General features: G+C 37.0%; 1 protein-coding gene across 4 annotated transcripts in view; it reads right to left on the reverse strand.

Moving 5' to 3' along the window:
* Positions 1-14542, reverse strand: part of STRN (striatin) — a 53173-nt gene that overhangs the window by 6338 nt on the left and 32293 nt on the right. Inside the window, exons 9-16 of one of the 4 annotated variants that reach the window (XM_070734114.1) lie at positions 13798-13884; positions 13144-13287; positions 11488-11621; positions 10559-10734; positions 8111-8158; positions 7450-7571; positions 3682-3849; positions 1110-1250 (exon numbers count right to left, since the gene is read on the reverse strand). In XM_070734114.1, the coding sequence (XP_070590215.1) occupies positions 1110-1250; positions 3682-3849; positions 7450-7571; positions 8111-8158; positions 10559-10734; positions 11488-11621; positions 13144-13287; positions 13798-13884 (1020 nt within the window). Of the gene's footprint in view, positions 1-1109; positions 1251-3681; positions 3850-7449; positions 7572-8110; positions 8159-10558; positions 10735-11487; positions 11625-13143; positions 13288-13797; positions 13885-14542 lie in introns of all 4 variants that reach the window. The other 3 variants (XM_070734113.1, XM_070734117.1, XM_070734116.1) reach the window with 3 other exon arrangements.

Genomic DNA, 14542 nt, shown 5'->3' on the forward strand with positions numbered 1-14542 from the left:
TAGAATATATGATTAAAAAGATTCAAATTTACACTATGTTATAATCTAAAAGAGAAAATTTGATAAAGTTATGTAGCATTGATATGTGACTATAGAAAAATTGTCAAGAATTTATTAAAATATTTCAAATTTATGTTAAGAATGTGGACAACATGAAGGATCATTTTATCATTCCTGGTGGACTTGTAAAAAACCAGAAATTTCTACAATAATACAAACAATTTTCAAGTTCAATATTAATCTGAAACCAGAAATATTCTTGCTGGGATTAATAGTAACAAAGAGCTATGGAAGATTACTTTTATACATCGTTACTGCTGTGAGACTATTATTTGTACAAAAATTGAAACTTTCAAAAATATCCACAACAGAAGAATGGCTAGTAAAAATGACAGAACTAGCAGAGGTAGCAAAATTAACTTATTTGATTAGAGAAAGATCAACAAATACATTTGTCAGTACCTGGAAACTCTTTATAGAATTTGCTGAAAAAATAGAAAAATTAGCGGGGGGGGGAATTAGATTAGATGTTGTTGGAGGGCGGGTTAATCAGTTCCACAGCCCTTCCTTCTGTGCCTCCAAATCAAAACAAATTCTCTTCTTCATTCATTCCATTTGACTTTTAACACTTCAATACCATTTTCTCCATTATGTGTGGAGAATGGTGTGCATGTGTATGACGGTGACTGTTTTTATCTTTATGGGGTTTTTCATTTTATAACGTTTTAGTTTAGAAATGTTCGACTTCTTTTATCTTTTGTATCTATTTTATTGTATTTTTATCACTGTTGTAAGCCGCCCTGAATTCTTCGGGATTGGGCGGCATAGAAGTCAAATGATGAATGAATGAATGAATGAATGAATGAATGAACAAACAAACAAACAAACAAATTATGCTTAGATAATTAGGCATATATACACTGCATCAACTTTTTTTGAAGATTTTCAACTTGCTGTGAGCCGCCCCGAGTCTTTGGAGAGGGGCGGCATACAAATCCAAATAATAAATAAATTAAATAAATAAATTAAAATATCCTAAAAATAATAATGATAATGATCCTAGAAATATCCTGTCCCCACCAACCCTTGTTGCAGTATTTAATACATACTAGTATCTATATTGGACTCCAAGGTAAGAATGTGTTGCTTTGTTTCCATGTTAAAAATGCTTGTATATCCAGTGTTAAATGATGCTACCATAAGGCTTGGGTCACTGCTCACTAGATCCACAGATGATGGAATTCCCATTTCTACAAAAAAAATACCCAGAGAACAAAACAAATTTAAACAGTTACTGTGAAGTTATAATAAAAAATAGCTATATTTATTTTAGCATGAGTATTCAAGTAACAACAATTTTTGAAGTATTGGAACAGGAGAAATCTCTCTCAAGAGTGAAATCACCAAAATCTTAAATAAATATACAGTGGAACCTCGGCTAACAACCACAATCCGTTCTGGAAAGTTGGTCATTACCCGAAATGTTCAGTATCCAAAACAATTTTCCTCATAAGAAATAAAGGAAATACGTAGATTTAATTTGTTCCCAGCCCCTGTTGCCTTGCTATTTCCTTTATCTCTTATGGGGCTCCCAGAGGCTCCGCTCCGCACCCAGCAGCAAAGTGTCGCTTTTGGCTATGACGAGGCAGGCGCTGAGTTAGTTGGTCCCGGCAGCAGCAGCAGCAGCAGCAGCAACTGTTGAGGCGGCTCCGGCAGCTTCCCTTCGAGGAGCAGCAGAGCCGGGAATGTCACATCAAGGCTCCAGGCTCCCGCCGCCATTGCCACTGTCTTTGAAGAGAAGCAGCCGGAGCTGTTGTAGCAGTTGCTGCCGCAGGCGGGACCAGCTAACTCAGCGCCTGCCTTGTCATAGCCAAAGCGATGCTTTGCTGCTGGGTGTAACATCTCAGATGATAACCAAAAATTTCTGTGACTTTTCTGTATCCAAATTTTTTTTCAGTGTCCGGTCCAAATTTTTAACAAAAAATTTGGTTGTTATCCGAAATGTTCACTATCCAAGGCGTTCGCTAACCAAGGTTCCACTGTATATATTTATCATGAATATATATAATATAATATAATGTAATGTAATGTAATGTAATGTAATATAATAATATAATATAATATAATATAATATAATATAATATAATATAATATAATATAATAAAATATAATATAATATAATATAATATAATAATATTCATGATTTACACTACCAGTGTAACTTCAAAACAAAAAAGAATAAAAAATACACAATGAAAAGTTAGGTGGAATCAGCATAAAATGAATCTAGCTATGCCATTCTTTCTATAAGAAGAATCCCACCAATAGTTAAAATTGTAACATGTTTATAGAGAAGAGAACATATGTTGCACAAAATTGGATAAAAATGTATTACTGAAAAATTTGGAATAACCAGCGTAATATTTCTTTAAAATGAATAAACACTGTAATGTTGATTTCATTACTGTTTGAAATGAATATTCCAATGATGAAGCCATCCACAAGAGTCTCAAATTATAACATTTCTTCCACAGAATCAAAGAACTATCTTAAGGAAAAGATTTGAATGCTGCTCATTTAGAAAGTATCAATAATTTCTTTCTCCAGCAATGGCTACATTCCTCTGCCATAGAATACAAGAGCACACACTTTCTCCAGTTTGGAGTCTTATACCGTATTTGATAGGAATATAATCTTATCATCAAATACAAATGTTTTCCTGTGAGCAAACCAGTTTTTCTTTTCCTTTCTTCACAATGTCCACCCACCTTAAAACCATGCATTTAAATCCTATGGCAGAGACATGGAGTGGAAGTCAGAGGGAGAATTCTATTCACTGATGGTAACTCATTCCTATGACTTGTGGGGCTGGTGCGATGTGCAATAAGTTCACATGGAACAGTAGGATTGTGTGTTTGTTAGTAGGATTCACTGGGTCAGTAATTTTTTGTCTTTCACTGTGAGTTGTATTGGGTTGGGGGTGTGAAAATGGGAGGCTCAGTCAATCTCATTGTACACAATGTTGTACTCTGACAATAAAGGTCTGAATATACAGTAGTCCTTCGCTATACCGCGCTTCACCTACTGCGGCTTCACTTCATCGCGGGTTTCTGAGGAAGTCGATCGGCAGATTTAAACAGCCCGCCGAACTCGATCGGCAGGTTTTTTAAAAAAAAACAAAACTAAAATTGTAAATACTGTATTTAAATACTGTATCTAAAATAAATACTGTGTGGGAAGAGTTTATAAACACTTAAAACAATGAAAACTTACCAAACAATGACAATATAAATACTTAAATAAGTACTATCATTCGATAAATTCCCCATCGCGGATTTCACCTATCGCGGCCAGGTCTGGAACGTAACACCAGCGATAGGTGAGGGACTACTGTATAACTGCATATAATCTACCAATTACCGTTGCAGTTCAATTTCCAGCTGAATATAGAAAATTAAATCTCTAAGATGTATTTTTTTTTAAAAAAATGAGTGAATGTTCTCTAACAGTAATTCTTTTTAAAAATAACCAATTTTACACAAACACACGTTGAAAACAAGCCAATGGTTTTTATTCTTATCATTAACAAGTATAAAGTTATAAAATATAATAAAACTATAACTGTATGTATGTATGTAAGCAAATACATTGGATTCTAAGAAACAGAAGACTGTACAATACCTTGATTATCATTAAATATATTTAAAGCAGGAGAGATCTCCAAAGCCTTCCATAAACGTATGGTACCATCCGCTGAACAAGAGAGCAAGCGCTGGTGTGTTCCACTATAAACCAAACCCCAGACTGCATCTGAATGGCCTACAAGTGCACCTCTTAAGATGGAAGGATCTGAGAAATAAATCATATATTTCAAGATTTATTTATTTATTTATTGGATTTATATGCCGCCCCTCTCCGAAGACTTGGAGTGGCTTACAACATTTAAAAGAAAAACAATACAATACAAGTGTCCTAAATCCAATTAATTTAAACTAACTAATCTAGTCTAAAACCCCCAGTTACATTAAAAGTCAATCATTCCCACTCAAACAACAAACATACATAACATTCATTGGTCAGGGGGTTAGTGTCTAATAGCCCCAAGTTTGGCGGCATAGAGGAGTCTTCAGACTCTTGCATGAGGCAAGGAGGGTGGGGGCCGTACGAATCTCCAAGGGGCGCTGATTCCATAGGGCCGCAGTTCCACGGAGAAGGCTCTTCCCCTAGGTCCCGCCAAGCGACATTGTACCGTTGACGGGACTGTGTGGGGCTGAAGTCACTAGGACTCATGCGGCAGGAGGCAATCCCGCAAGTAACCTGGCCCAATGCCATGTAGGGCGTTATATGTCATAACCAACACTTTATCAGATTTCTATGCCGCCCTTCTCGAGGTGACATAGGGCGGTGTACAGCATTATAAATGCAACAATATGTAAAGAAATCTAAATTACTTTAAAAGAATTATACAATTTACTAAAAAGTATTAAAAACCCCATATACAGTCATACGCATTCAGCCAATTCAATCATACATAGTATCAGATGGAGACAATCTCATCATTCAAGGCCCCCATGCCTTGGCAGAGGTAGGTCTTAAGAGCTTTACGAAAGACCAATAGGGAGGGGGAAGTACATATTATTTTATTTTATAACTAATTGTGGGTTTCTCCTGAGAAGTCCTCTATCACACAGCCCTTTTCCTAGGTTTTCACATCATCAGGTTCTTATAAATAGATAAGATTAATTAATATATTACTATTAATCTACTGCTATACACTCTCTCTCTCTCTCTCTCTCTCTCTCTCTCTCTCTCTCTCTCTCTCTCTCTCTCTCTCTGTGGGTGGGTGTGGGTGAACTATATATAAAATAAAGTATTTTATCTTGATTTCATGCTGAAATCTAGTGCATGGAATGTATTTGCAAAACATCCAAAAACATCCAATATTAAAAGTTATCATAGAGCCAGAAAAAAACAAGAAAGAATACAAATGAGAATCAGGAAGTGGAAAAGGAGCAAAAAGAAGATATAAATGAAAATCTGCTAGACAATTTCATTGAGATTTATTATTTATTTATTTATTTATTTATTTATTTATTTATTTATTTATTTATTTATTTATTTATTTTGTCCAATACACAATGAGGGTTTTAGTGAGTATATATCAATATACACATAGTAAAATACATGATGAAGTTTATAGAGGAGATACTCATAGTAAAATATATCTAAGAAAGAATAGAAAAGAATATATAGGAATAGAATATATAGGAATAGAATATATAGAATATATAGAATATAGTAACAGAATATATATATATACCAGGGTGATTCGACACAAAATGTAACCCTTCCCTGGTACAGAGCTGAAGGGATTGGATACTGTAGCCTAGAGGATAATTCTCTGCCTTACAAGGCAAAGGTTGCAGGTTCAAGTCCCAGTGGGTATGGCTAGCTGATGAGGCCAAAATAAGGCTGAAATAGATCTATCCTAGTCTCCCTTAATTTTCAAATTCAGCTTAAACATGTGACACATACAGATAGAATTGTCGGCTATCAATAAAATTAACTGCCTTGGAAATGGCCCTGGGTTGGGCCGAGAGGCAAAAAAGGAGCTGTGATGTTCCTTCAATATACCAGGGTGATTCGACACAAAATGTAACCCTTCCCTGGTACAGAGCTGAAGGGATTGGATACTGTAGCCTAGAGGATAATTCTCTGCCTTACAAGGCAAAGGTTGCAGGTTCAAGTCCCAGTGGGTATGGCTAGTTGATGAGGCCAAAATAAGGCCGAAATAGATCTATCCTAGTCTCCCTTAATTTTCAAATTCAGCTTAAACATGTGACACATACAGATAGAATTGTCGGCTATCAATAAAATTAACTGCCTTGGAAATGGCCCTGGGTTGGGCCGAGAGGCAAAAAAGGAGCTGTGATGTTCCTTCAATATACCAGGGTGATTCGACACAAAATGTAACCCTTCCCTGGTACAGAGCTGAAGGGATTGGATACTGTAGCCTAGAGGATAATTCTCTGCCTTACAAGGCAAAGGTTGCAGGTTCAAGTCCCAGTGGGTATGGCTAGCTGATGAGGCCAAAATAAGGCCGAAATAGATCTATCCTAGTCTCCATTAATTTTCAAATTCAGCTTAAACATGTGACATATATATATATATATATATATATATATACATATACACACACACACACACATACACACACACACACACACATATATATATATATACACACACATATATATATATACATACATACACACATATACACACATATATACATACACATATATATACATATACATACACATATATACATATATATATATATACATACATATATACATATATATATATAGGAATAGAGTATATCATGAAAGAATAGAAGAAGAGATATAGGAGATATAGGAGAGTAATAGGACATGGGACGGAAGGCACTCTAGTGCACTTGGACTCGCCCCTTACTGACCTCTTAGGAATCATAAAACATTTACAATGTTATGGAAAGAGTAAAGAGGAAAATGGGAACATGCTTTCCAAAACATGCTTTCCAAAAAAGAAACAGATAAAAGGTGAAGAGGGAATCAACAAGAAAAGAAGAAAAAAGGTGATTAGAAAGGTACAGAGGAAAAGATACAATACAGATAAAAATTAAAAGGGGGAAAAAAGAAGCCAAAAGAAAGGGATAAAAGGATAAACAGAAAATTAATACAAAAAGGAATGGGAGAGAGAGAGACCAAGAGATAAGGGTTTAAAGATAAAATTGAAAAAAAGGAAATGGGATTAATCTTGACTATAAAGTGAAGTAAACCAATATTGAAAAATGGGTTAAAAAAAGAGCTGTTAAAGAAAATAAGAAATTAAGAGTATATAATGGTATAATGTTGATTTTGAATATGTTTGAGAAGGAAAGGAAGAAAATGAATTTATTAGTACTAAAATGCAGAAAAATTGTTTTAGATATACAAAGTAAAATAAGATGAATTATGTTATAGATTAGGAAATTGGACTGAAATTAACATTGGTGTTTGGTTACAAAATTAATTAAAAATTTAAATGTGAAGAGTTAAAAATTTAAATGTGAAGAGTCTTCGGAGAGGGGCGGCATACAAATCTAAGTAATAAATAAATAAAAGTAATAAATAAACTATAAGGGAAATGTAAAAGGAGTTTAGAGAAACAGAGACTATAATAATTGGGCAGATAATGATGTGTTAAAAAATTATGTATAAGAAAAAATGAATAAGGATAACAAGTTTTGGAAAAAAAGAATATGGCTGAAATTGATATATTATTAATTATGTATAAGAAATGACGTTCAGAGAAAGGAAAACCCTTGGTAAAAGATGCATATTTATTTATTTACTTATTTACAAAAAACCCCAAAACATCCAAAAACATCTAAAAATAAAAGGCAACAAAAGAAGAATCACTAACCATATGAATCATAAGGATCAATATTTGGATTTGTAGTATTCCAACTCTGGATGAGGCCATCAGTGCCTCCACTATAACATTGCTCACCATTGTTACTCATCACTACACAAAGCACTGGGCTGCTGTAAGAGAAAGCATGTTATGACAGCATTGATTAGAGATTTTTCCCCCCAATGGCAGATTGTCATCCAACCCTAATGACTGTAATTTACAGCAGAAATCATAGATGTCCAGGTACTTTTTTGTCATGGAAATGAAGAGCTAGTGTGTGCAGCACACAACATTAAACACAAACAAACCTTCTAAGTATGTTCCCCAAATCTATTTGCCTATCAGCTGTGGGAGAAAGCTTAAAGACCTCCTAAGAATTATCTCAGTATTCTGCATAGTCCACAGATATAACAGCAATAGTAGCAACAGAAACCAATGCAATCATTCAGCCAACTGTACCACCAGTAAATTGTAAGAATTTCTTAGTTACCACAAGCATACAAGTAGGTTTAGAAACATTGAATGTGTGGTGAGCTCAGCTTCAACCACAAAATGAAGCAAATGCTCACCACTGTTTCATGGTTTGCATAATCTCTCAATTCTCTTTTAACAAAAGTTGCGGTGTTGTATCTGCAAATTACATTCTATCTTTTTGTCCAGATTTACTTACTTATGTGCCCTGAAAGTATAGATAGGTTCAACATCAAGTGAGGTGCTCCTAAAATAAAAAGTAAGTTATTATTTAAGTTATTGTAAGAACAGATTTTCAAAATCAGGTTGCTCTCTTAGTCTGGCATTTTGTTTCTCACAATAACTAACCTGATGCAACTGGGTGTTTTTTTGTAAACAAAAGATGGTCCTTCCCTTTTTGTGCTATTGGCATTCAAAGATACTGTATAATGAGTTTTCAAGAACAGTAACCCTTAAGATACTGTTTCCCATTAGTTCATCCAATTTCTTTTTTAAGCCAGTCAAGTTAATAGCTATTATCAATTTACGAAGTAATAATTCCTCGAGTTAAAAATGTGCTGCCTTGAATGGTTTTACCTTTACCATTGTCACTGGATGGCCCTCACTTTCATCAAGAGATGTGTCCACTTTTTCATGTCATGTATGATTTATATATCTTAATCATGCATCCAATTGGTTGCCATTTCTCCAGGCTATAGCCCCAAATATTCGAGCCTTTTTTCATAGAGAAGACATTTGAGCATCTTCATTTTAGTTTTCCTCTTCTGACCTTTTTTTAGTTCTATTATATCACTTTATAAATGCAAGAACCAGGAGTATGTACAGTACTTCAGATGCAGACATATCATAATGTAATGATGCTGGCATTTTTACTTTCAGTTCTACTCCTAGTGATCTGCATAGCATGGAATCTGCATTCTTCACCTTTGCTGCAATACCAAATTAATGTCTTCACTAGGCCCAGATACAGTGATACCTTGTCTTACGAAATTAATTGGTTCCGGGATGAGGTTCTTAAAGTGAAAAGTTCGTAAGACAAAACATTGTTTCCCATAGGAATCAATGGAAAAGCAAATAATGCATGCAAACCCATTAGGAAAATCCAAACTTTAAGGCTTAAAAAAAAGTGCAGACGGACAAAGTGAAGGCTAATGGAGTGGAGACGGACAGCAAGGAGAACCGAGGAATGAAGGTCCTAATGAAGGCTAATGCCACCCCAAATCTCTCCCAAAATCGTCCCTTCAAAGCCTTCCTATGTTGTTCTACATTCCTCCAAAAATCGCCACGCCAAAAGCTTCCTATCTTGCCCCAAATTGCTTCTAAAATCGCCCCTCCAGCCACTTCCTATGCCACCCAAATCGAGGTCCTAACAAAGGCAAATGGAGTGAAGAAAGGCAGCAAGGAGAAACAAGGCATTTTGAAAGGAGAGGTGAGTTTGGAAGACTTTGGAAGTGATTTGGGGTGGCTTAGGAAGCTTTTGGAGTGGCAATTTTTGGAGGAATTTGGGGCAAGATAGGAAGGTTTTGGAGTGGTGATTTTTGGAGGAATTTGGGGCAATGTAGGAAGCTTTGGGGGGAGCGATTCTGGGGGAAATTTGGAGCAGTGTAGGAAGCTTTTGGAGGGGTGATTTTAGCAGTGATATGGGGCAAAGGAAGCGGCAGGCTAGGGGGATTTTGGCAGCAGGACAAGGCGGCTGCGGGGGGCAGAGGAAGCAGAGGGCTAGAGGGGAAAGTGGCAGGGAAATGGGGCAGCTCCGGCGTTCCCCGCCTCAGGTGCAGAGCAAAAGGGGGCGGAGAATTCCGGCGGGGAATTCCCATGCAAGCAAATGGGAAATCCCGGCGGTGACAGTCACAAGGCAGGGGAATCCCTTCGGCAGTCAGAGAGCGCATGCACAGTCAGAGAGCGCATGCACAGTAAGAGAGCGCATGCGCAGTAAGAGAGCCCATGGACCCGGGCTCAGGTTCGTAAGACGGCAAGGGTTTTTAAGACGAGGCAAAGAAATCTTAAATCCCGGGTTTGTATCTCGAAAAGTTCATATGACGAGGGGTTTGTAAGATGAGGTATCACTGTATTTTATTTCTGGTTAATCATGGTAAGATGCCATCAGTATATAAATGAACCTAGTACTTTTTGCCAAATGACCTTATCTGTATACTTATTTAAATGTGTATGATACAACCACTGCAAAAATGGCTGCAAGAGAAACTGTAAAATAGTACTATTCTAAATCCTTTGTCCAATAGTAAACTTTCTCTACTTCCCAGCTCTTTTTGTGAATGCGAGAAGCCATCTGCACACAAACAACAATGCAAATGTCTATGGACACTGTCAGTCATCCAGATCATGGGTGTCCCAAAGGTGCTTTTTCAAGAGGCAACTGAACTTTCTGTTTTTTCTTTGAAGATGTTTTGCTTCTCATCCAAGAAGCTTCTTGAGCTGAAGACGCTTTTTGGATGAGAAATGAAATATCTTGAAAGAAAAACCAGAAAGTCCTCTTGAAAAAACACCTTTGGGACAAACTATATTGCATCTAACATTATCTAAATTACTCTCACGGAAGATAAATCGGATATAACACATAATTTTGCTATTATATTTCTTCAACATACACCCTATAGGAATTTATCTATTTCAAGCATCAACTTACTTTTTTGCTGGAGACGTTTTTTGCAAATTCCACATTTTTAATGTATGGTCTTCTGAAGCAGTAATTAATACTGGTTCAATTGGATGGAAAGCCAGGCTCCTTATTCCATCAAAATGGCTCCTTAAAGTAAACTTGGGATTCCAAGTCTTCCTCAGAGCATCTTTATTGTTTGCTATCTATTGTAATAAGAACAAAAACTAGGCAAGCCAATGGGAATATACTAATACAAATTAAATTAATCACTCGACCAAGGATGTACTTCACTACAATGTTATCAAATGCTCAGTAAAGACTGGCAAAATGTTAGAAGTTAAAATGCTTGTTTTTTCAGATCAGGTATGAATCTCTGTATTAAAGCAAACATTAAATACATTTCAATAGCCAATCAGAAATGTATACTGTAATCTACAAAACAGGACTGGATATAACCTGCAAATAAATGTTCTCTCCCCTACCCTCTTCCTCCCTCCCTCCCCTCTCATCTTTTCACTGACTGTTCCTTCACATCCATTTCTTGTTTTTAAATTCATGTACAGTACTGACTTCTCACTCTATGGCAGACCATAAAATAAATGTTTTGGAAAATTAGAATTTATCACCATTGAGCTATACATCAAATGTTTGAAGGCGATTTCAGCAAGTCTCAACACAATGGTTTTTAAACACCTGAGTACTGTTAACTGTTTGTAATCTGTCCCACATGCAACCTATATCTGCATAAGCAACCTATTTTTCCCTTTCTGTTTCTAATTTAAAATCTATATTGGTCTAACCATTTATTCATCTGATGAACTGAGTTGCAGCTCAAGAAATGTACTTTTTAATAACATTTGGTCTTCTTTTCTAATTAAAAGCTTCTCAGTGTCATTAAAGAGTTTTACCACTATTCAAAACCAAACTAACTGCAACATTAAGAGATTAACACTTACATCATATGTCAGTGAATCTGCTTCATTAGCTACTGTAAGGCCTGCCAATTCCCCAAGGCCAAGCTCACTCTCAAGGGCCTCATCTGCTCCCATAATGAAAGATTTCCCAGAAGAAGGAGGGAATGTTAAAGCTTCTACTGAAAGACAGAACACACATGGATCCAAAACATGGCAATGCACTGCATAAAGACAACTTCAATTACTAATACCATTTCAAAAACAAAAAAACCCCTGGGACATCTCAGGAAGAAATGGCGAACTGAAGACGGCTTTCCTAAAAGACCATAGTGAAATAAACAGCCGGTGAGCAGAAGAACTTTTTGTTAATTCCTCTCCAGATAAGGAAAGGACTTGAGATCACCCACAAGCCCTTCCTACAGTTGTTCCTCCTGAGGAAACTGCAAACAAATGATCTTTCATCAGGTATACAACTCTGGAAGACAAGGGAATAACCATCTTGCTCAAACTACAGTCACCAGCAACTACAACTTCATGCCTTTTCTTTTATTTGATTCTTTCATGTAATTACCACAGGTTGAACTGCAAAGATACATTCTTGGATGAGTTCATTTCATAATTTTCTTAATTTCTCATTTGTTTAATTTTATCACAGTAATATTGGCATAGAAAAATAATAATGATATAATGATATCTAATAAATCTAGTATTGGAGATGTTTGTTTTAATAATTTTTTCGTGAAAAGTCTATACCACAGGGTTTCAATAAATAAATAAATAAATAAATAAAATAAAATTCTTGAAATAATTTTTTAAAATTTATTTAAAGAAGTTGTCTTGCTTCTTTAAATAAAAGCTTGCTTCCGTCCCAGCCTCCCGATCCTTCCCCTTTAATTCTCGGAGCGTTGGTATGCTCCACTTGAAGCCGGGGGAATGGGGTGGCAAGCTGGGGGGCCCATCCCACCGGATGATCGAAGCTGTCCCGTGGGCTCCTCCACCGGCTGGATGCCACATGCCCCACTCATCCCCGGGGCTGAGCTGCCGGCCTCCAGCCAATGACTGCCAGGTGGCCTTGGGGACAGCCACTGCCGCTGCTGGGGCAGTGCTGGCAAGGACCCCGGGAGAAACGCCCGCTGCTGTGCAGTTGAGGCGGGTCACACAGCAGCAGCTTCTGAGAGCTTCTGAGAAGCGGGCGGGCGTTCCCTCAATGCATCCAGCCGGCGAAGGAGCCTGCAGGGCAGCTTCCATTATCCAGTGGAACGGGACTCAACTCCATCAGCCCCCACCCTAATTTCCTGCCTTCAGGGGCACCTTTGGGAGGGCTCAGCGGTCGGCGAAGGCGCTCCAAGCAAAGGGTCATCAGCTGCAGAATTCCCGAGCTGAGGCCGCCGCCATGGGAGACGCCGGCAGCAAGCGCTGCAAAGCCCCCAGCTTGCCGACACGTTGCCCCTGCGGGTTGTGGGAGATAAGTAAAACCAGGAATGGAGGAGGGAGGGGGAGGAAGGAAGGAAGGAAGGGAGGGAGGGAGGGAGCGTCTCCACTTTGTGGAAATTTGACTTTTGTGGGCGGTCTTGGAATGTATCCCCCACGAAAGTCAAGGGAACACTGTACTTACAAATATTAAGACTGTCTTAGAAGTTAAACCTAATCTAACCCTACACCTATATTTTATATACACAGTATCCCCATACTTCTTACCTTCATCTGTTCGATTTATTTCTTGCTCAATAAGCCGTGAAGTACTGGGTCGCGTGGATGGCACAACAGAAGGCTGTAATGCAGGGAGATCATCAACATCTCTCAAATTAGCAAGCATATCTTGCAGTTTTGACCTGTTGGGTCCTGGTCAAAAAAAGGGCAAAGATTGGATTAGCATTAACACTGTCAAAGTTGTTCCGGCACTAATGGCAATGGGTGCTACCTTGAGCAAAGAAAAACATGAATGTGATTCAAGTAGAACGGACTAGCTTCAGCAACAACTAAGTTAAAAGCATGGAATGAGGTGCTGAGAAGAGATAATAATGAAAACAAAGGTGTGCATACATACATTCACACTTTTATTCACGTCATGAACTTGCAAAATGTAAAATAAAACCAAGTGAAAGCAAATGATAAAACACAAAGTTTTCTGAATATTAAAATACTTGTGAATTGTGTTTTTTGCACAAGTTTTGAAATTTTCCCCAAATGGGTAGGGCTGCAGCTTTATCAGTTGTGCCACAATCTTTTAAAAAGTGATTTGCTTAAAAAAAAGAAGGGGAATAAAACCAAACAAAATCAAGCAAGGATAACTGTTTTTGCTCTTCCTCAAACTACATGTGGTGAAGACCCCATGCCTTTCTCAACACTTACCTGTGTTTTGCTCCATCATTTTCCCACTTCCCTGTTTTGATTGTTTTATAAAGGACTGAGGCTGAAACATATCTTCGGTAGTTTTTCCTGTTGTAAGTTTAATTAAGAATGGGAAAATATCTTACCCACAGTCCATAACTGTTTTTCCTATTCTAGTAAATACAACTATTGTTAGTAGCTAAAAGCATTCCAACATAAATCTGAATGTAATGTTGCTCACAAAGCCTTGCTAGAAATATTTTCATACCAGTTATTTGACCCATTATTATTGATGAAACTCTTAAATGGTAATAGCACCATGAACATTTGCTTTGAATGTACATAAATGTAATTCAAGTTTAAAAACTGAAAATATATAGTATATAAACCTTGACAATTATCACTGACCAGAGCAAAAATAGATTTAGTTTTATATTTGAACACTCGGGTCCCTCCCATTCAGATTTCTACATTTAAATTTTTAATTAAAAAACTTAATTAGTTTTAAGTTAATGTAGCTTATAAAAAATAAACTTAATTCTCAATAGCCTTTTGCCTAAACAGATGCTATACAATTTCTGTCATGGCAAAAAGCTACTTAACCTCACATCTTTTTTATCAGCCAAATTTTGTTTGAAGGAGATGGAAGGAGACATCAATTTTGCCCATGGTTACTTCTACGATTTCAAAAGAGAGATGCTGTGAGTTTCATAAATGATTGGGTTCCACATAGTTTCTCTTCACCTAACACATGGACTACACATAA

The sequence above is a fragment of the Erythrolamprus reginae genome, chromosome 1 (genome assembly GCF_031021105.1).
Source record: "Erythrolamprus reginae isolate rEryReg1 chromosome 1, rEryReg1.hap1, whole genome shotgun sequence".
Taxonomy (NCBI): Eukaryota; Metazoa; Chordata; class Lepidosauria; order Squamata; family Dipsadidae; genus Erythrolamprus; species Erythrolamprus reginae.